At 25.1% G+C, this 22,196-nt stretch overlaps 11 protein-coding genes across 11 annotated transcripts; 5 read left to right on the forward strand and 6 right to left on the reverse strand.

Annotated features, from left to right (window-relative positions):
• Positions 1 to 3: 3 nt before the first annotated feature.
• DICPUDRAFT_32436 (uncharacterized protein) lies at positions 4 to 1,119 on the reverse strand (the record flags this gene model as incomplete). Its single annotated transcript, XM_003287373.1, has 2 exons — positions 4 to 408; positions 481 to 1,119. Coding segments are annotated over 2 exons (1,044 nt in total), but the record flags the coding sequence as incomplete, so codon positions are not given.
• Positions 1,120 to 1,618: 499 nt separating this feature from the next.
• DICPUDRAFT_78261 (uncharacterized protein) lies at positions 1,619 to 3,685 on the forward strand (the record flags this gene model as incomplete). The annotated part of the gene is made up of 3 exons (XM_003287361.1): positions 1,619 to 2,065; positions 2,128 to 2,157; positions 2,231 to 3,685. 3 exons carry the CDS (start codon positions 1,619 to 1,621, stop codon positions 3,683 to 3,685), a joined length of 1,932 nt encoding a protein of 643 aa, XP_003287409.1.
• Positions 3,686 to 4,473: 788 nt separating this feature from the next.
• Positions 4,474 to 8,016, forward strand: DICPUDRAFT_151514 (uncharacterized protein; the record flags this gene model as incomplete). The annotated part of the gene is made up of 5 exons (XM_003287362.1): positions 4,474 to 5,568; positions 5,647 to 5,757; positions 5,833 to 6,090; positions 6,165 to 6,319; positions 6,390 to 8,016. 5 exons carry the CDS (start codon positions 4,474 to 4,476, stop codon positions 8,014 to 8,016), a joined length of 3,246 nt encoding a protein of 1,081 aa, XP_003287410.1.
• Positions 8,017 to 8,116: 100 nt separating this feature from the next.
• Positions 8,117 to 8,712, reverse strand: DICPUDRAFT_91905 (uncharacterized protein). The gene has a single exon (XM_003287374.1). It carries the CDS (start codon positions 8,645 to 8,647, stop codon positions 8,180 to 8,182), a length of 468 nt encoding a protein of 155 aa, XP_003287422.1. The 5' UTR covers positions 8,648 to 8,712; the 3' UTR covers positions 8,117 to 8,179.
• Positions 8,713 to 8,869: 157 nt separating this feature from the next.
• DICPUDRAFT_91906 (uncharacterized protein) lies at positions 8,870 to 9,755 on the reverse strand. Its single transcript, XM_003287375.1, has one exon. The coding sequence runs from the start codon at positions 9,742 to 9,744 to the stop codon at positions 8,899 to 8,901; it is 846 nt and encodes a 281-aa protein (XP_003287423.1). The 5' UTR covers positions 9,745 to 9,755; the 3' UTR covers positions 8,870 to 8,898.
• A 362-nt stretch (positions 9,756 to 10,117) lies between these two features.
• On the reverse strand, positions 10,118 to 11,458 carry DICPUDRAFT_78265 (uncharacterized protein; the record flags this gene model as incomplete). The annotated part of the gene is made up of 1 exon (XM_003287376.1): positions 10,118 to 11,458. The coding sequence occupies one exon, from the start codon at positions 11,456 to 11,458 to the stop codon at positions 10,118 to 10,120; it is 1,341 nt and encodes a 446-aa protein (XP_003287424.1).
• Positions 11,459 to 11,906: 448 nt separating this feature from the next.
• On the forward strand, positions 11,907 to 13,757 carry DICPUDRAFT_151518 (uncharacterized protein; the record flags this gene model as incomplete). Its single annotated transcript, XM_003287363.1, has 2 exons — positions 11,907 to 13,107; positions 13,423 to 13,757. The coding sequence occupies 2 exons, from the start codon at positions 11,907 to 11,909 to the stop codon at positions 13,755 to 13,757; spliced, it is 1,536 nt and encodes a 511-aa protein (XP_003287411.1).
• Positions 13,758 to 14,013: 256 nt separating this feature from the next.
• Positions 14,014 to 16,029, forward strand: DICPUDRAFT_151519 (uncharacterized protein; the record flags this gene model as incomplete). The annotated part of the gene is made up of 1 exon (XM_003287364.1): positions 14,014 to 16,029. One exon carries the CDS (start codon positions 14,014 to 14,016, stop codon positions 16,027 to 16,029), a length of 2,016 nt encoding a protein of 671 aa, XP_003287412.1.
• A 13-nt stretch (positions 16,030 to 16,042) lies between these two features.
• Positions 16,043 to 17,104, reverse strand: DICPUDRAFT_91907 (uncharacterized protein). Its single transcript, XM_003287377.1, has 2 exons — positions 16,606 to 17,104; positions 16,043 to 16,519 (listed from the first exon to the last, which is right to left on the reverse strand). Exons 1-2 carry the CDS (start codon positions 17,091 to 17,093, stop codon positions 16,087 to 16,089), a joined length of 921 nt encoding a protein of 306 aa, XP_003287425.1. The 5' UTR covers positions 17,094 to 17,104; the 3' UTR covers positions 16,043 to 16,086.
• Positions 17,105 to 17,845: 741 nt separating this feature from the next.
• On the reverse strand, positions 17,846 to 18,599 carry DICPUDRAFT_151521 (uncharacterized protein; the record flags this gene model as incomplete). Its single annotated transcript, XM_003287378.1, has 3 exons — positions 17,846 to 18,064; positions 18,141 to 18,327; positions 18,400 to 18,599. 3 exons carry the CDS (start codon positions 18,597 to 18,599, stop codon positions 17,846 to 17,848), a joined length of 606 nt encoding a protein of 201 aa, XP_003287426.1.
• Positions 18,600 to 18,921: 322 nt separating this feature from the next.
• Positions 18,922 to 22,154, forward strand: DICPUDRAFT_78270 (uncharacterized protein; the record flags this gene model as incomplete). The annotated part of the gene is made up of 4 exons (XM_003287365.1): positions 18,922 to 18,990; positions 19,068 to 19,156; positions 19,238 to 20,911; positions 20,975 to 22,154. 4 exons carry the CDS (start codon positions 18,922 to 18,924, stop codon positions 22,152 to 22,154), a joined length of 3,012 nt encoding a protein of 1,003 aa, XP_003287413.1.
• Positions 22,155 to 22,196: the final 42 nt, after the last annotated feature.

Raw genomic sequence — 22,196 nt, forward strand, 5'->3', positions numbered from 1 at the left:
CGATTTCTTTATTGTTAGTGGTTCATCTTTGTCTTGATAGAGTAGGTCTAGATCGGAGGGTTGAATAAGTTTATGTTTTAATAAAAATTTTTTAAATGGTGATTGCGGTTTTAGAATTAATGAGGGACCAAATAATGATATGAGTCTAACTAATTTATCCACTTCGGCATCAGTACTGAATCTAAGGAATAAATCTCTATCTTTCATTAATGACTTTAAACCGACTGCTGTACGAGGGATTTCAAAATCACTCTTTGTCCATAATACATATCCACCATCATCGATTCTTCTAACATCTCTATTTGTAACTATTGGCTCTGTAAAATGTGGATCTATAAATATGCTAGCTTTGATATCTTCTGCATTTAATTCTACACCTGGATAAATTGGTGGTTGATTTTGTAAAATCTTTATAAAATGAATGTTTTATGGTTAGTAACAATAGCTAAGTATATATTTATTGGAATGATGGGGTAGTACAGTTTTTTTTAATCTTTTGACACTATTGGACCTTAATACTAATGTGGTTAAATTTCCATCTGGTATTTCAATAGCTCTTATGGTTTTACCAAAATATAATGTTCTTAAAGCGAATGATATAATACTTGCACTTCCAAATAAAAATAAAATTTCATAAAACCTTCTCCTACCTAAAATATCGATGGTCTTTTTGATTGCAGTTGCATCATCGTTAGATTCATCATTGATAACTTCGTTGATTTGTTCAAATTTATCTTCGATTTCGTGTTGTTTTTTTTTAAATAAATCTATAAAATATGATTCTTTACTTTCTACATTATTAATATTGTTTTTATTGTTATTTATTGGTTCATTATTTGGTTCAATTTTTTTATTACCAATTATATTATATAAATAATTGGTCATTTGATTTAAATAGGTAGGGGAGCTACTGCTGTTGCTTTTGTTATTATTACCATTATCACTATTATTATTATTACTACTATTATTTATATTTTTATTCAAATCACTAGATGCACTATCTTTATGATTTTCATTTTTATTAAATAAATAGTTGTTTACTTTATTGTATAATCCAAATAAGGAATTTTTGTTTTCATTATTACTATTGTTATTATCACTATTATTATTATTATCCATTTTATTTAAAATGAAAAATAGTTAAATTGAAAATTATGAAATTAAAAAAAAATATAAAAAATAAAAATTTTTAAAAAATACACAAAGAAAAAAGAAAAATTTTTTTTTTGTTTTTATTTCATATTTCTATATTGCATAACTGCAATCAAAAAGACCATCGAAATTTTATATGAGGGTTTATTTTACAATTGAAGACTTTCATTGTTTCTTTTTAAACCATTTTAAATCATAATGATGATATATATTTTTCATGAAACCATCATTATGGAATTTTAAAAAAATTATAAAAAATTAATTAATTTTATTTTTTTTTATAAATTTTTTTTTCAAGATTTTTTTAAATTTATTAATTTTTTTTATTTTTCTATTATTATAAAATATAATAATTAATTAATAATAATTTATTTAATTTTTTTATTTATTTATTTATTTATTTAATTATTTTTTTTATATTATTATTTAATACAAATAATATAAACCACAACGAACAAAAAAAAAAATGATCAAACAAATAATAAATCCAAAAAATTATAATCAAGTTAGATTATTAAATAATTCAACAACAACAACAAAATTTAAAAATATTAGATTTTGTTCTACTACTAATACCAATAGTAATAATGATATTAATAATAATGGTTTTAATAGTGAGGATCAAAATAGTAATAATAACAATGACCAAAATAATAATAATGAAAAGAAATCGAAATTTTTTAAATATAGTGTTTTGGGCGGTCTTACCGGATTGGGTTTAGTTGCAACCAGTTCATTATTATTGGATGAAAAAGTAAATGATAATCATGTTATTTCACAATTAGAAATCCCAAGAGATCCAAAAAGTAAAAAAGAAAGAGTTATCATTCTTGGTACTGGTTGGTCTTCATTAGCATTTACCCAAGGTATCGATTTAGATAAATATGAAATTATCGTTATTTCACCAAGAAATGTAAGTACTTTTAAAAAATCAATAAATATAAATTATAAATACTAATTATTTTTTTTTTTTAGTACTTTTTATTTACTCCATTATTAACATCGGTATGTTAAAAATAATAAAAAAAGATATAGATTTATAGTAATAGTATTAATTATATTTGTTTTATTATAATAGTCTGCAGTTGGAAGTGTTGAAGTTAGAAGTATTATTGAGCCAATTAGAAGAGTATTGTTTAGATTAACCAAAGCACATACAACATATATCGAAGCTAAATGTACAGAAATTGATCATGAAAATAATCAAATAGTAATTAAATCAAATGACGGAATCGTTGCAAAATTACCATATGATCAATTGGTTATAGGTGTAGGAAGTGAACCAAGTAGTTTTGGAACCAAAGGTGTCGAAGAGAATACCATCTTTTTAAAGCATGCTATGGATGCACATAAAATAAGACAAAAGATTATGGATTGTTTCGAAAATGCATCCATTCAAAAAATGGTACCTGGTACCACCGAAGAGGACTTAAAGAACCTTTTACATTTTGTATTGGTAGGTGGTGGCCCAACAGCAGTCGAAGCAAGTGGCTCATTACATGACTATATCAAAGAAGATTTATCAAAAATGTTCCCACACATTGCACAATACTCTAAAATCACTTTAATACAATCAGCAGACCATTTATTAAATACTTATGATTTAAAAATCTCAGAGTACACCGAAGGCCAATTCCAAAGATCTGGCATTGAAGTATTAACCAATACTCGTGCAGTCGAGGTTAAAAAAGATCGTATTGTTATCATGAAGAAAGCCCATCAACGTCCACCAGGCGAGCCATTAAAGGAAACCGAGAACCCAAAGAAAGGACCAGAGGTTTCAGTTCCGGTAGAAATTCCATTTGGTATGTGTGTTTGGAGTACAGGTGTCGGTCCAAATGATTTAGTACGTTCATTCTGTAACAGTATCGAAACCCAAAAAAACAGTAGAGCCATCACTACTGACCATCAATTGCAAGTAATCGGTATCAAAAATAAGAATGTTTATGCAGTTGGTGATTGTTCAACCATTTCACAATCACTTTTAATGGCTAAAATCAATGATCTCTTTAAAGAAGCAGATACCAACGGTGATAACAAATTATCATTTGATGAAATCAAAGTATTATTCTCAAAGCACTCTAAAGACTACCCACAACTTAGACCATACAGCGATGGTTTCATTGAATTCTTTAACGAGTTTGATTTCAACAAGGATGGGTTTTTAAGTTTAAACGAGTTTAAGGGTTTAATGTGCAAAGTCGACTCTAATCTAACCACACTTCCATCCACTGCTCAGTGTGCAAATCAAATGGGCAAATATTTGGCTGATTCCTTTAATGAAAAGCATGGAAAAGGTAAAGATCATACTGTAGAGCCATTCCACTATAAACATTTAGGTAACTTTGCATATATTGGTAAAAGCAATGCTATTGCTGATATTCCCGATCTTATTAAAGGTGGTGGCATTGGTGTCTATATTATGTGGAAATTCGTATATCTTGAAAAACAATTCTCATTCCGTAATAAATTTTTAGTTTTTACTGATTGGATCAAAACTGGTTTATTTGGACGTGATATCAGTAGAATTTAAAAATATTAAAAAAAAAAAAAAGCATGTAGTTTTATCAAATCAAATCAAATCAAATCGAATAAAATAAAATAAAATCCAAATTCAACTTAAAATTTTTTTTTTTTTTGATCAGTTTTTTCTTTTTTGATAAGTTCAATTAAATGATATACTTTGGAGTCTAAACGACTCCATTTAATAGTAATCCATAAAATAAACACACTTGTGCTAAGATAATAATTTTTTGAATTTTTGATTTTTTTTTTTTTTTACAAAAAAAATAATTTTATTATAATAAAAAAAAATGGTTATAAAAGTTATATATATAAATAATAAAAATAAATAATTCAATTTTATAATTAAAACGGAATAGGAATTGGAATAGGGTTAATAAAATCCATATATAATTATTTTATTTATTTTTTATTATAAATCTAATAGTTAATTTGCTATTTCCTTTATTTCTTTATTTCTTTTTTTTATTTTTTTTATTTTTTTTTTTAAATAATTAAAAAAAAAATTTTTTAATTTTTTTTTTATTTTTTATTTTTTATTTTTAATTATTTTTTTTTTTTTTACCTTATCACTAAAAAATAAAATAAAGAGGAAAGAGAAAGAGATAGTAATTTAAATCTATATACAATTAATATATTTTTAATCACCAATAATATTGTGTGTGTTTCCATTTATTTTTATTTTTATTTTATTTTTTTATTTATTTTTTTTTCACTTTAATTTTTTATTTTTGTTTTTTTTATTTTTTATTTTTTTAATTTTTTTTATATTTTTTATATTTCTTTTAAAAACAAATTATGGATCATCCAAGTAGCGATAAACAAGAAAATGAAGAATCAAAATCTCCTATAGTAATAAATATTATACCTCCATCACCACAATTGGAATCACACAATAGGTCTAGTGGCGAGAATAATGATGAAGAAGAGGATTGTGGGACAGCATCAGAGGACGATAGTATTCCAATGCCATCATTATCATCGTCACAAATCATTAATACTGGTACAGTTGAAAAAGTAACCACACCAAGCAGTAGTGATGTTAATACAGACTCAAATAAATCAATAGAACCCACACCGATAACAAATCCAACCATTAACAGACCAAACAGTATCATAAATTCATCAAGTGGTAGTTTTAATTTACAAGAAAGCATTGGATTTAAGGATAGCTATCCATCTTCACCAAATAATTTAATACATAACAAAGTTGCATTTACCAATTTAGATAATAAATCAGCACTCAGTAGATCATCACCAAATTTACAAACCTTATCACAAAAAGCAAATTTAAAACAATCATCAGCAACCACAAATTCTACACCACAATCAGTATCACCACAATCATTATCACCACCAACTGCATCAGGTAATAACGCCACTAATCCCACCACTACCACTACTACCACAACAACTGCACCAACTCACACATCACCAAATAAATTAAAAAATTCAGATAATATCACATTGGGATCATTTGCAGAGTCACAGAATTTTGAAGATTTTCATAATACTGGCAATGGTCAATTGGTTGGAGGTATTAGTCCAAATAGAGTAGGAAAAATTTTTGATCATTTTTTAGTAGTAGGTTTACCATCAACAATAAAACTAACATCGACAGTTCATGACGAAAGACAAACTCATAGACCACAAATCATTTATCAATATCCACCAGATAAATCATTACCAAATGATATGATTGAACAATTTTGTTTTCCTACAGGTGTAGAATCAAGATCATCGCAGAGGTCTTATTCTTCTTCATCACTTAATCAAGTTTCATTTTCTAGCCTTTCGAACCTATTAAACCCAACTCATTCAAATGTATTTTTAATTACATCACTTCACACACTTTATTATGGTATATGTATTATAAAAGATGAAGAGGTTTCTGTAAGTTTTAAAGTTTTAGAATAGATAATAATTATTGTTTTATTATTTTTCATAGATTAATTTTTATTTTTATTTTAGTCATTACCAAGTTTTATAGATGATAGATCACCATTGAATCAATGTAAATATAGTAAGGAGGATGGAGAGGGTAAAGAAAAAAGAAGATCATTAAATAGAAATCAATATGATGTAAATATACACATTTTTATATTTTAATAGTTTTAAAGTTTTATTAATATATTCTCATTTTTTTTACCCATTTAGTTTATTGCACCAAGAGTTTATTGCTTTTTAAGTAGATTCCCATTTTTTCAATTACATTTTCAAATGTTACATTCAATTTTAGAAGGTGAACGTATGTTAATGTTATTTTCACTAAGTCAATCAACTGATCCACAAAATAATGGTTCATCAACATTGGATTTATTAGATTTATATTATAATATTGGTATGGAGTCAGTTAAAGATAAAGTTCAATTCAAAGCACCATGTCATAATTATAAAACTGATTATCATTGTCCAGTAAGTAAATTATAATCAAATTATTTATTTTAAAAATCAATTCTAATATTAAAATATTTTTTAAATAATTTTAGTTGGGATCAGAAGATAGATTAATTGCAGATTGGTCATTTTATCCAACATTTGAGGCATTAAATATTGAAGATATATTAAATATTTATTGTTGGTTGTTATTAGAAAGACAGGTTTTAGTAATTTCAAAACATTTAGGCAATGTTACATCATTAATGTAAATATTAAAAATTTTAAATTTATTTTAGATTTTTAAAAAAATATTAATTTTATTTTTTTACCTACAGATTTTCATTTATACCATTATTAAAACCATTTGTTTGGCAATGTTGTTTTATACCAGTTTTACCCGAATCATTGATTGAATCAATCGATGCACCATTTCCATTTATTATTGGACATAACAAAATGCCAGATCAAGATACTATAGCGAAGAGGGAATATTTAATTGTAGATATTGACACAAAGAAATTATTATATCCACCAAATATAGTTCAACCAAAATTACCAGGTAAAAAGAAATTAGAAACTACTTTGACAGCTCATAAAAAAGAAATGAATGATTTAAGAGATCAAATTCCAATTGATCATTTAAAACATAGATTCACCCAAAATATAATAAACACATTTAGAGAGTATCAGACTTGGTTAGTTGATCAAATTAGTTCAGGTGTGTTAACATGTATAAATAATTTGTATATTCAAAAACAAAATGAAAATAATCAAAATAAATTAGATATAAATAATAATAATAATAATAACAATGATAACCAACAACAGCAGGATATAAATAATAATGAAGATAATAAAATAAATAATAGTGAAGATAATAAAATAAATAATGATTCAAATAATGAAAATATAAATAATGATAGTATAAATAATAATGAACAAAAACAAAATAATATAAATGAAAATAATGATCAAGAAAATGAAAAAGTTGAAGAAAATCAAACAAGTAGTTTAAGTTCAAGTCAACAAAAGTATCATCAACAGCAACAACAACAGACACCTATTTTAAATAACGAAAATTATACAATTGATGCTTTAACCTCAATAGAATTATTAAATAAACAAAGTATTCACTTTTTAGAGAATCAAAAGAATATCAAAGATATAGTAGAGTGTTTACCAAAGAAATATCAAGACTTTTTTAAAGAATTTTTCCAAACTCAAATATTTACAGTTAATGCAGTAAAATTAATGTTATCAATACAAGAGCGTCATAAAACATCGATTAGTTTAATAGAGAAATTAGAATCATTAATTTTAATGGAAGAGAAATCCAAAGAAGTGTTGATGGAATACCAAAAAATGGCTAAAAAGGATGCCAAAGTAGACATGAATACAATCAAGAAGCAACTAAAAGATTCTGAAGGTGTAATTAACGAGCTTAAAGAATCTAAAAAGAAATTAGAAATGGAAGCTTTAGCCACAAGTCCAAGTAAAGCAAATCTCAGTGGTATATCTTCATTATTTTCAGGTTTATCTTCAATCTCTGAATTACGTAAAAAGAAATTAGAATTTGGTCATCGTAGAAGTAGATCGGTAACCGATCAAGTTGAAAAAAATATTTTAAAAAAATCAACAAAGGCACCCTTGTTTTCATTTTTTGATATGTCTGGTTCTAAAGGCTCAGCTAATTCAGGTGGTCCAAGTTTAAATAGTAGTTCTTCAAATTTAGCCACTCACATTACCAACCAACCACAAAAAACCTCACCACCAATCTCAATTAATAGAACAAACAGTAATTTATCCGATAGTAATAATGTTGGTAATGAATCACAATCACCCAAAAGTTTTGGTAGTAGTTTAGGTACAGGTAGTTCGATGCCATCATCTCCATTAAATGGAACACCAATTTCTTCACCAATTTTATCTCCACAATCAATGAACAACAGTCCAAGAAGCTAATACAAATATTAATAATATTAAGTTTTTTAAAAAATAATATATACAATACAAAAAAACAAATAAATATTTATACACTGTTTTTTTTTTTTTTTTTTTTTTTAAAAAAATTTAAAAAATAATTATTTTATTTAAATTTATTGATTTCTCAGTACTAAATATATATTTATTCTTCTTTACCAATAATACCAAAGTTAATATTAAATTGTTTTTGATAGTCATTTGAGGTTTTTGAAAAGAAATTTTCTATAAACATCTCTTGATAAGACGAATCGGTTACGTTTGATCTCCAAATGTGTAACGAATTCTCTTTAAATTTGCCACCTTGTTCATTTTCTTGTTTTGAGTTTAAATCTTCATGTCCAATGTGCATAACTTCAAAATGGTTTGGATTTAATTGATTAATTTCTACAGATTTAAATGTCCTATGCTCTAAATAATTGATTGTGAACCATCTTGGTGGTTTATTTCCCATTTTGATTGGCATTACAAAACAATTTCCTTCTGCATCTATTAAAACATTTTTATTTTCTTTACTAGTTTGTTTAAATAACATTCCATATTCATTTTCTAAAATCTTTAGTTGGATTAAATCTAATCCCCATCTAAAATATAAATAGATTATTTTATGCATTTATTTATTAATTTTTTTAATATATATATTTATATATTTATTTATCTTTTAAATATGTAAAAATTAAAGTTCATAGATGTGTGAAATTAAAATTAAAAAAAAAATAAAAATTAATAAAAAAATAATTTTTAAAAAATTTAAATTAATAAAATTTAAATAAAAATTAAATAAAATAAAAATTAAATTAAAATACTATTTAAATAATAGTTAATAAAAAATTAATTGATTTAAAAAAAAAATTACGAAAAAGTTTATTTCATAGTATTAATAAAATCTTCTTGGTAGTTTAAAGGCTTTACAATTGAATTTTTATATAATGTATTATTGCCTTGTAAAGCATGTTTAATTAATACACCGATTTTATTTGGAGTACCATCCCAATCGCTGATAATAGAAGGAAATGAACAATCTTTAGGATACCAAGCCCAGGCGGTCCAATGAATATTATGTAAATCGGCATAGTTTAAAAAATACTTTACGAATGTATCATTACATTTAAATTCTCCAAACTCTGTAGCAATAATTGGTGAATATGTACTTGCAAAACCTATTTGTTGATCCCAAAACATTGATTGCTTATCTTGAAAATCATATGGATGAGTACCAAGCATTATATTGTAACCATTGATCTTTTGATTTTTAATTCCAGAGAGATCATATGCCCACTTTACACCATTAACAATTACCACATTCTCTGCACCCATTGATCTTACTGCATCATAGAGCTGTTGCATTCCGACATATTTTTTACCATTGGAATGAGTACCTCCATGCATCCATATTTTATAGCTTAGTAATTGTGGCTCATTATATAGTTCAAATAATATACTGGTATCGTTTTTATATAGAAAAGCAACTTCTTTCCAAAATTGAATTGAGTTTTCATCAGCCATTACTTTTTGACTAGGGTAGGTTTGATTTAGATCTCCATCATCGCTCCAATGTAGATCCAATATTACATACATTCCCAATGATCTAATTTCATTGACACATTTTCTAACATTGCTTTTATACCATGGATAGAATCTTCTAGCTTTCTTTAACCAAAAATCTTGTGATAGAGAAAGACGAACAACATTTGCACCCCAGTCCTTCATCTTTTTAAAATCGTCAATACCCATGTTTTCTCCATTGCCACTCCATTCCAAAGATGCCCTTGCAATACCTCTTAATAAAACTTCTTTCCCATTTTTATTATTATACAATTTATTTCCATCTACATACAACCCATTTATGACACCAAACAAATAAAGGATAATTAAAAAAATAATTATTTTCATTTTAAATATTTTAATAAAACTATATTTTTAAACAAATAAATAAAAGTAATAATATATTATTTATTACATTAAAAAAATAGTAAAATTAAAACTCACACCCACACCCACACATTTTACAATTTATTAATTTTTTGAAATAAATTAATATAAGTATATTTATATTTTACTTCTTTATTATTTACAATCTAAATTAATCTATTGTTATTATAGTGTTTTGAGAATTTTTTAATTGAATTTCTTTTTCTCTTTTTTCTAATTCTTTTTGGATTGTTCCTTCAAACTCTGGATAGGCTTCTATTAAAGTCTTGTGAATGGTTTTGTCACAACCCGAGACTGGGCACTTTGTGCTACCAGATAGACCAAATGTACTAAAAATTGCTTTTTTACTATATACATGACCACAGATTATTGATTTACAAGGTTCTGATATTATACCTAGTGTTATAGGGCAATTAATATCTATAATTTGTTTTAAAAAAACTAAATCTTGTTCTTTCTTTGATTTTTTTTTTCTTTCTTTAGTTGGGGTAGTTGTTGTTGTTGTGGTTGTGGTGGTGGTGGTGATTAAATTGGTGTTTTTTGTTAAATCTGGCGAAAGTTGATTACCCTCCTCTGATGGAATTAATTCATCCGAAAATTGATATTTTCTTTTAATACTATTAATATTATTATCATTATTACTACTACTATTATTATTATTAACATCATTATTATTATCTTTTGGATTATTATCTATATTATTATCATTTTTACTATTATTATCTTGTTCACTATCATCCGTATCTTGTTGATCCATACTATTTTTTAATTGATTATATTTTTTATATATATCACTGTATTGATTTGTAAGTTCTTGTTTTTCTTTTTCATTCTTTTCATTATTTTCATTTAATTGTATAATTTGGCTAATATATGTTACATTTGTTTGTTCGATGAATTGTAATTCATTCTTATCACGCATTGATTGAGTTACCATTTGATCATAACGGGACTTTAATAAAATCAACTCTTCTTGAGCAATAGCTTTTTGTTTCCTTTCTAATTCGAGTCTATCGTCTTTTCTCTTATTTATCTTTTTAATTTGATCCTTTAAAACCTTGATTTCATGGTGAAGATTTTGATTAATTATATTTAAATTTTCAATCTCCTTTTGTTTAGTTTCGATTTCCTTTTGTTTTTTTTCTATATTATCTTTTTGTTCTGTATTGTTTAAAGTTGGTTTTGACGATTCTATTAAATTTTTATAATCATGTAATTGTTTATTTTCTATTGAAATATCATTAACTTTTTTTAACAGGAGCCCAATAAAATTTTTATTTTCTGTGATCTCTTTTAAAAGTCTTGAATTTAGTGATAAAATTTCTCTTTGGTAATCTTGCTTAGGCTCTAATGCATTGTTTGTTTGATATGATTCGTTTGATTTAAAATTATTTATTTGAGCGGTGTTGGTGGTATTAACATTATTATTGTTTTGTAAATAATTATTTATATTGTTATTTAAATTATTATCTAAACAATAGTTTACATCCATACTTGGCTATGAATTTTATTCGCAATATATAACTCTATTTTAAAAATAATAAAAAAAAAAAAAAAAATTAAAAAAATAAAATAAAAAAAAAAATAAAAAAAAAATTTTAAAATTTAAAATTTAAAATTATTTTAAAAGTTGGTTTATTTATAAATAATTATTTTATTTGTTAATTTAAAATGTTTATTAGTTAATTTTAATTAAAAAATAAAAATAAAAAAAAAAATGGAAATAAATTTGAAAAAATAATATAATTTTTAAATTTTTTTTTTTTTTCATTTGATTAAAAAAATTTCTTATGACATCAAATAAAAAAATAAAATTAGATGAAGAAGTAAAAAATAGTAATACTAATAGTAATACTAATACTATTAATAATTATGATGAAAACTATAGACATAAAATAAATAGAGATACTACAATTTTATTTTTTAAAATTTTTAGAAATATGATTTTAAAAAGAAAAATATTCTTTTATGCCAGATTATATAATAAATCATTAATAGACATTAAAGTTGATGATAATAATATTGTCTTATATGGAGAATTTTCAAAGTCAATAGATATTCATAAAATCAAAGCAGGTTTTTTAAATAAAGAATTATATCCAACATTTATATTATCACTCCCAAAGGATTTAGAAAAATTAGATCTTTGCAGCTTATCAACTATCGACGAAAAAGTTATTGAAGATAATCAACCAAATTTTTATCCAGAGTTAAAAGAGAATGAACTTCCACCAAATTTAAGAGAATTATCTCTGCCCTACTACAAATATAATATCAAAAATAACATTTTACCAAATAGTTTAATCAAATTAAATTTAACACAATTTAATCAAAAAATTACCAAAGGTCTTTTCCCGCCATTGCTGGAGGTATTAATAATCCCAAGTTACACACAATTTATTGAACCAAGGGCCTTACCAGAAACATTGACTGAACTAGTGGTGGGTGGATACAATTACCAGTTTGATACAGTGACCTATGGATCAATACCCAGCAAAGTAAAGATACTCAAATTTCTTAATGGTATTTCATGTGATTCCATTTTAAGAGGTCTCTCAACAAAGTTAAATATAGCCTTGATGAGCCAATCAACACAGGATACATGTGAATCAATATTTCCGATACTCTTAAAAGATTTATATATTGGCGCCAAATTTCCATTTGATAAAATACCACCCAACGGTTTCTTTTCTAAAAAGATAAAAAAGCTTAAACTATTCACAAATAACACACCATTAAAAAAACTCGACTGGTTACCATCCTTGGAGGAGTTAGAATCACTATCATGTTCAATCTATTCATTAACAGTTATAAATCAAAACACCTTACCTCAGTTACTTAAATCTATAGATTTCAATGTCGAATCACCGGCCCCAAATAAAGAAACTGCCAAAAAATTCTTATCATTTTTACCAAATAGTATTACAGACTTAATCATAAATGGAAATATTAATTTCTCATCAGATTCAAATATATATCCAAATAGTTTAAATAAATTATCATTGGAAAATAACAGTCATCCAATACATGCCGAATCATCAAAAAGTTTAAAAACTTTTAGAACCATATCGTGCATTGGCGATATAAGTTTACCACCCAACTCAACTCAATATATAATTTCCTTCAACCAATTAGAAACAAGTAAATTTTATGAAAACAGTTTTATTTTAAAAATTCCACTTTTTATAGAATCACTAGAAGTCGATTTGCAAAGCCAAGATTATGGAAATCCGTTTAACGATAGGGTCAAAAGGTTTTATAACTCATTAAAAACATTAAAATTTAGCAAAAGCAGTTTTGATCAGATTTTATTTAAAAAATTTAAGAAATTAGAAGTGTTAGATATAGGAGGGTTTACTTTTTGGAACGAGAGCATTCAACTTCCCAATAGCCTAAAGGTTTTAGTTCTTCGCTACAATTTAACGTGCAGAGATTTGATACTACCACCCAATTTAGTAGCTTTAAAAATTAAACTTTCATCAATCCATAAATTACCAGTTTGTCCGCCATCACTAACAATATTAGATTTACAATCATATGGACCTATTGACATATCAAAACTACCACAAACTATTAAAACCCTAATTATCAGCGGTCCACCCCCAACTATAAATATCGGTACTATTCCACCAACAGTAGACCAAATTCTAATAGACTCAACTTTTTTTTTGGAATATTTAAATAACAATCAACATCTAAATTATCATATATATAAAAAATTAATAATACCCATAAATAATAATTTTGATTCATTATTTATTAATTCTTATAATAATATAAATAAATTGTAAAATCTGATCAGTTTTTTTAAATGAATTCGCTAATGATAATTGGTGAAAACTGAGAATAACGATAATTTTTTTTTATTATCTCGTGCCACAAAAGTTTTTTCTTAAAATTCAAAAAAAATTCGAAAAACCCCAAAAATTAGGAATTTTTTAAAATTTTTAATTATGATATCTTCTAAAAATTTTTATTTTATTGTTAAAAAAATTATTTTCTTTCATTTTATCATTTCTTTAATAAACCACGTATAAAAAACAAATAATGAGTAACAAAAAGATTAAATTAGAAGCAAATATAGATATTAATAATAATGAAAAAGACAATAATATAATAGATAATAAACATCAACTAAAACATAAACCAGATAACACAATTTTATTTTTTAAGGTTTTTAGAAATATATTTTTAAAAAATAAGATTATAGGTTTTATCTCATTCAAAGCAAAACTCTATGTTACACAAAATAATTTACAAATTTTAAAAGATTATAATCATTACAATCATAACATTTATTTTGAAAGAATAAAATGCAAACTTTTAGAAACTGAATATAATCATACATCAGAATTATTTGACAGGGTTCTTTTAACAATTTCAAAATACAGTTTAGCAAGTTTAAAAATAATTAAGCAATATGAAGAAAAGTTTCAAGAATGGGGAATTGGTTATTTATATGAATCTCGATGTTCAAACTATTATAGAGAATTAAAACCAAATGAACTTCCTTCAAGTTTAACTAAAATATCTCTTCCATGGTACGACTACCCTATAGTTGACCCAAATATCTTTCCAAAAGATTTAAAAATACTAAATTTTAAAAATTATAATCATCCTTTAACACAAAACTCATTACCACCTTGTTTAGAATCATTATGTATTCCATCATTCAAATATAGAATTGAACCTTTCACATTGCCTCAAACACTAACAGATCTAACCATTAATGGATATAATGAAGAGTTTGAAACAATAACATATGGATCTTTTCCAAATAAAATCAAAAAACTCAAACTAGTTTCAGGAATTTCGGGTGTCTCTATATTTGAAAAAGCAAATACATATTCATTTGATCCAATTTATGGCCAATTTGAAGAAATCAAACTTTTCCCATCATCCCTTACAGATCTGTATATTGGCCCTAGATTTCATTATCATTTGATATACAAAGGATTTTTTCCAAACTCAATTACAAAACTAGAAATAAACAGTGGATTTCCTTTAACACCATCATCCGATATGAACTGGCTACCAGAGTGTTTAGAGTCGTTAATACTGGTTATTAATTCAATTAGTATTATTAAGGAAAATACTTTTCCCTCAACATTAAAATCTTTAAAAGTAACACTGACACAACCTTCCCCTCATCAATATGAAACTGAAAGGTTCATCTCATTTATCCCAGATAGTGTCACAAATTTATGTATTAACGGTTCTTTAAATCTTTCATCATACAACATTAAATATCCAAGTAATCTTAAAGAGATCAACATTAAAAAAAATGTTTTCAACACCAATCTTTTGGCATCATCTACCTTAAAGAAAGTTAAAATAACAAATTCACATCCATCTCCATTGTTACCTTCTAACGCAACTGAATTAGTCATTGAAAACCAACAAGAAATAGCCATACCATCTCACATCAGTAAAGTTGTTTTTAAAAATCACGTTAAAAACCCTTTAGAGGCTTTAAAAACATGTTCACAATCATTAAGAGAGCTTCAAGTGGGTCGCCTAAGATGTAGAATTATGGATATTTACAATAAAACCAATACTTTAATAATAGAATTTCCAAACTTGGAGATTCTAAGTGTCTCGAATGTATATCAAGGAATATCTAGAAGCTACCAATTTCCACCAAGTTCTTTATTACAAAACAGCTTAAGAGCACTATCAATTTCCAAAACTACACCTAAATCATTGCCCATTACAATCACACCATCCAATTTAATTGCTTTAAATTATATAATATTGTCGAACTTTCAAATCCCAATCTATCCACCATGTCTAATTATCTTGGGTTTAAAAACAGATATAGCTATTACAAACTCAACACTACCCCAATTTATTAAAATTCTAATCATCATGGGTCCACCTCCAACTATTAATATAGATCCAATTCCACCAACACTAGAGCAAATTCTAATAGACTCCCAATACTATTTAGAGTACCAAAAGAACAATCCGCACCATTCAAATAATCCAAATTTAAAAACTTTAATTAAACCTGTATATGATTATAAATCAATATTTTTTAGAGTATATAATAAATATAAATAAAATTGATTGTTATAGTTTTTTAATTTTTTTTTTATTTTAATTTATTTGTTTTTTTTTTTAGTTTAAAAATGAAAGTGCAACTTGTTTTTCTTCTTCTAATTCTTTTGTTGTTAATTCAAGTTTAGCTTGAATGAATGGACTGATTTTAAGATCTTGAACAATTGACCATTGACCTTGTCTGCATGTAACTGGGAAAGAGAAAATTAAACCTTTTGGAATATTGTATGAACCATCTGAATAAACAGCCATTGAAACAACTTCACCATCACGGGTACCTAATAACCAATCTCTCATATGACCAACAATAGCATTAGCAGCTGATGCAGCTGATGAAAGTTTTCTAGCGGCAATAACTGCAGCACCTCTATTTTGAACTAATGGAATAAATTGTTCATTTAACCATTTTTCATCCTCAACTGCTGATTTAATTGGTGAAACTAAATCTCTTTGTGGATAATTTGAAATATAACCGTGATTAACATCTGGTACTCTAATAATTTTGAAAAATAAATTATATTAATATTATTGGTGAATAAAAAAGGAATATGTAGTAATAATAATTTATGAATAACTTACTGAGTTAATGAATGATTACCCCAAATAATAACATTATTTACATTTTCGACACTAACACCAACCTTTTCAGAAATCATTGATTGAGCACGATTTTGATCTAATCTAGTAAGTGCAGAGAAATTTGCAGTTGGTAAATCTGAAGCTTTGGTTAAAGCAGTAAGTGCGTTAGTATTGGCTGGGTTACCAACAACTAAAACTTTAACATCTCTTGAAGCATATTTATTGAGTGCTTCACCTTGTTCTTTGAAAATTGAAACATTAACCTTTAATAAATCTTTTCTTTGCATACCTGGACCACGTGGGAAAGCACCAACTAAAATGGCAACATTGATGTGAAGGAAAGCAGTTTGTACATCGGTTGTAGCAACAACACTGTCTAATAATGGGTAAGATGAATCTTGTAATTCCATAACAACACCTTTTAATGCATCTGCCATTTTTGGAATATCTAAAAGATGAAGAATAATTTTTTGATGTGGACCAAACATTTGACCACTTGCGATCATAAACATTAATGAATATGCAATTTGACCTGCAGCACCAGTTACTAAAACTCTAATTGGTTTGGATGGTGCACCTGGTACAACATTAATTAATGGCCATGCCTTTGATGGATCTAATCTACTTTTACATTTACCACTTCTACCTGCGCCAATTGGACATCCTTTTGAATGTGGATTCATTTGTGGTGCTCCACCTCTAAATGGACATTGACCTGATAATTGACCTGAAATATTATTAATTCTTAATAATGCTTGTTCCATAATTATTATTTATATATTTAACCAAAAATAAAAAATATAAAAATATAAAATTTAATTAATTTATAAAAAAATGAAAATAAAAAAAAAAAAAATTTATATGTTATAAAAAAAAATTAAAAAATTAAAAAAAAATAAAAAAAAAAAAATAAAATAAAAAAATTAATTTATTTAAATTTCTTTATTATCGCAAGCGACACAAATGTCTTAATTTGGAAAGGTCAATGAGCATACGATCATTTTTGAAATTACATATTATATTTTTTTAAAAATTTATTGATTAATTTTTCTCTTTTTTACAAAAATCTCTAGATTTGATTATAATTATTTTATTATTATTTATAAAAAAAAAAACATATGAATAAAAAAGTATTAATGAATTGTTTAATTTTCACTATTAATTATAATTGTTATTTTATCTATTATCTATACTATTATTATCTAAACACTCTGTGTTTCTGAATCTATATCATTATTTATTATTCTTGATCTTGTTCTTCTTCTTGATCTTCTTCTTGATCTTCTTCTTGATCTTGATCTTGATCTTGTTCTTGATCTTGATCTTGTTCTTGATCTTGTTCTTGATTCTTTTGTTGTGTATCTTCTTGTTGGGGTGGTTGTGAAATCATTAATTTATATTGCTCGTATTCTTCTTTAAATGACTCTGAGATATGTGATTCTAATTCACTTTTAAAATTCTATTTAAAAAGAAAAAAGAAAATTAGATTTTAAAACAATTTCAAAACAATTCGGACATTAATTTTATATACATACTTTAATTGATTCTATTTTTCCTTTGGTTTTTTCATTGGCGGCTAAACAATTTTGAAGAGTTTCTTTTACATATAAATCAGGGTTTTTACTTTGGTCTATAACTCTAAATATTTCCAAAGGTATTTCCACATCATTAAATAGATTTCTATTACTTTCAATTTTTTCATATAAATTTATAATTTTATTTCTAAAAAAAAAAAAAAGATTAGTTTGTAACCCTAATTTAATTTTATATGGTTAAATAATATAGTATAATTACAATTTATCAAATAATAATTGCTGGCTTTGTGATTGAAATTCCTCAACAACTATTATAGTTCTTCTTAATTCTTCAACCAATTCCTCTACAGTTTGTAATAATGGTAAATGCTCCTGTTTTTTATTATTAATTTGATCTATTTCTTGCTGTTCATTATGTTGTTGTTGTTGTTGTTGCTGTTGCTGTTCTTGTTCATCCATCTTTGTAACTTTTAATTTAAAAAAAAAAAAAAAAATGAAATATTTTAAAAAAAATTATTAAAAATTATTTTTAAAATTTAAAAAAAAAAAAAAATATTGTTTTTAGTTTTTTTCAAAATTTTTTTTTTAACATCATTATTAACTTTTATATAAACATTCTCTTCATTTTATAATAATCGTTATTTCTTCCACTACATACTAAATACATATTATACATCACACCTAAACACTCATTATATATATAATATTTTTAATATCATTTATGAAATTTTATTCATTATTATGGTTTACCGTTAAAAAATAAATTAAATTAATTCAAGAAATGAAAAAATATGAAGAAGGTGAAGTTTATTCAGCTTATTACGGTCAGTGGGGATATTGGCCGGTTAGGGTATGCTTCAATGAATACTATATATATTTATAATTATACCAATATATATAAATATTAATATTTTTTAATATATATAGATTGCTAGACCCAACGAAGTTTGCGAATCTACTTTAAAATCAGCAAAAAAGGACACTATACATATATATTTCTTTGGATCGCGTGATTAGTAAGAAAATTTATTAAATTTATTAAATTAATTTAACCACTAAAAAATATATATATTAATTTTAATTTTTTAAAAAAAAAGCGGTTTTGTGAAAGAACAACATTTTAAAACATATGACCCTAATGATTTATTTAAACAAAAATTTAAAGCAATGGAATTAAAAAAATTAAAAAAAGCGGTCGAAGAGGCTAATGATTGGATCAAAAGTGAAGAAAAAATATATCCAGTATATGTACCAACAAATGGTCGTATTAATAATAATTATTCAATATCATCATCATCTTCCTCTTCATCAAGTTCATCAAGCTCACCAATAATGATGTCACCCAGAGTTAAAAAAGAAAGAATAGAGCCAAATAGTAACAATAATATTAACAACAACAATAGTTCGACACAAACTCAATCTCAAAGTTTAACACAGGCAACAGCTTCAAAAATTAAAGGAACAAGAGGTAAAAAAGCATTATCATCACTTTATACAAGCTTTTTTAAAGAAAATAATGTAGCCTCAAATGGTGGAAGATATACCAGACAGTCTTCAATGATAGCAAATCCAATTAATAAATTAGAACATACATTATCAATATTACAAGATAAAACATACTCTAATGTAAAACTTGAAAAAGAAGAAAAAACTGATCAAACAAACTCGGTTACAACTAACGATAGTAAAATTAGCGATTCAAATACATCAAATAATACAACAACATCAAACTGTACAAGCAATAATAATAATAATACCACTATATCGAGTAGTACAACAACAATTACAACAACAAATATATCATCTAGTACTCCTAATAAATTAAATAAACAACCACCACAACCACAACCACATCAACAATATATTTATAACAAAGATGATGAAGAAAATGATTCAACATTTATTGATGAGAATAACAACCCATCAACTCAAGAAAATGAGTTTAATAATTTTGCAACCCAAGCAATTACACCAATAAGACCAAAATCAAAATCATCATTAAGTAATATCTCCAATAGTAACGCTAATAATAGTAATAATAATAATAATAACAATAATAACAATTTTAACCGTAGTGGAAATAATATAAATAATATAAATAATATAAACCAAACATCACCAATAAAGACTAATAAGACTTATAAAAAATTGGAATTTCCAAATGTACCCTATTCACCATCACCAATAAAATTTAAAAAAAGTATAGCCTCACCAAATAACAATAGTGGTTTTAGCTATATGTTACATAATGAATCAAATTTTAAATCTAGCCCACCACATAAGAAAGATTCAATAACTAATCAAAACAATAGTAACAACCAAAATAGTGATGGCAACAATAATAATAATAATAATAATAATAATAATAATAATAATAATAATAATAATAATAATAATAATAATGAAAATGCACTTGATCTAATTAGTAAATTTGAAAGTTCAAATTGGGATGCTGTTGGTTCACCAAAAAGGTCAAATGAAATCCCATTATCACCACTGCAATCAAACCAAAAGAAACAACAACTACACCATAATCAACAAAACTATAATAATAACTTAAATGCTACAATTATAGAAAGTGAAATTCTACATTTATTAGCTCTAAAGCCATATACTTTACAAGATTTAAAGTCTAAAGTCCAACATATAATTACCGATCAGAACGAATCATCATTTCAACGTATTTTAGAAACCATTTCATATAAAGATGACTCTAATCATTATATTATAAATAATGATAAGCTAAATATGATAAATGAAAGTTGGTACAAGTAAGTATACAATATAAAATTAATTTTATAAATTAATATTAATTTTTTATTGAAAAAATATAGAACCGAATCAGAAAAAAAAGAATTAAGAAAAAGAAAATTAGAAATGACTGAAGATTTAAATACATCCATAAATCAAAACCACAATAACAATAGAAATATTAGTAATAACATTTCAACACCAAATCATCTATCAAAAAGACAACCACAATCACCACAAAAATCAATAAAGAAAAAGAAACTATCAAATGAAAATGGATCACCATTAAAAAAATCATTACTACAATCACCTTTTAGAAAACCATTGCAATTTAATATAGAAAGTAGTAGCGGCAGTAGTGGGAACAATAATAGTAGCTACAACAGCAGTAAAAATCAAGAACAAGATATACAACCTTCATTAGAAAAAACTGAGATTTATGATAGTGCCAATTCATATGAAGATGACGAAGATTTAATTGAATCCACACAACCAGCCTTTATAGCCAATACCAACACCAACTTGAATACCACCAACCAAAATACTAGTTATCAAAACAATATTTATTTAATTACTAACAATCAATTAAACTCACCCTCACCAAATAAATTTTCACCATCATCTACAATTCCACCAACCCAAGTTTTCATGTCACCATCCAGATTTAATAATGAAAATGAAAATAATAACTCACCTTTAACTGTATCTAAATTAAACAAATCTGTAAATAATAATAATAATAATCTTTACGATATTGATGAAGAATTTCCTTCAACAATTCCTTACGAACCAGTCCCTTATAAACCAAATCAAATTATGAACCAAGAAAACAATAATATTATAATTAGTAACAACCAATCAAAGACAAATAATTCAAAAAGCATTTACAACCATAACAACTCAAATAATACAACATCATCTGTTTCAATTAATATTAGTAATTTTAATGTTATTGAGCCTAAAGTTCTAGAACTTGTTAAAAATATTACAAAAGATTTAAAGAAAGAAATAATTAATGAGCTAAAACAAGATTCAACAAATGCAACTAAATCAGATCATTCATCATCAAATCAATTCAAAAATGAAATTGAACAAATCAGGAATGACTTAAAACAAGAAATAAAACAAGAAATAATACAAGAACTAAAACAAGAGCTAAAAGAAGAGTTTATGAAAGAGATGAAGAGTAACCAAATTCAAATAATGCTCAATTCAATTAATATTCTAAAAAACTCTTTCGAAAATCAATTAAATAACAATTGACAAAAAAAATATCATTATAATAAATTTTATTTTTTTGTGTAT

The sequence above is a fragment of the Dictyostelium purpureum genome, assembly GCF_000190715.1.
Source record: "Dictyostelium purpureum unplaced genomic scaffold DICPUscaffold_99, whole genome shotgun sequence".
Classification (NCBI taxonomy): domain Eukaryota; phylum Evosea; class Eumycetozoa; order Dictyosteliales; family Dictyosteliaceae; genus Dictyostelium; species Dictyostelium purpureum.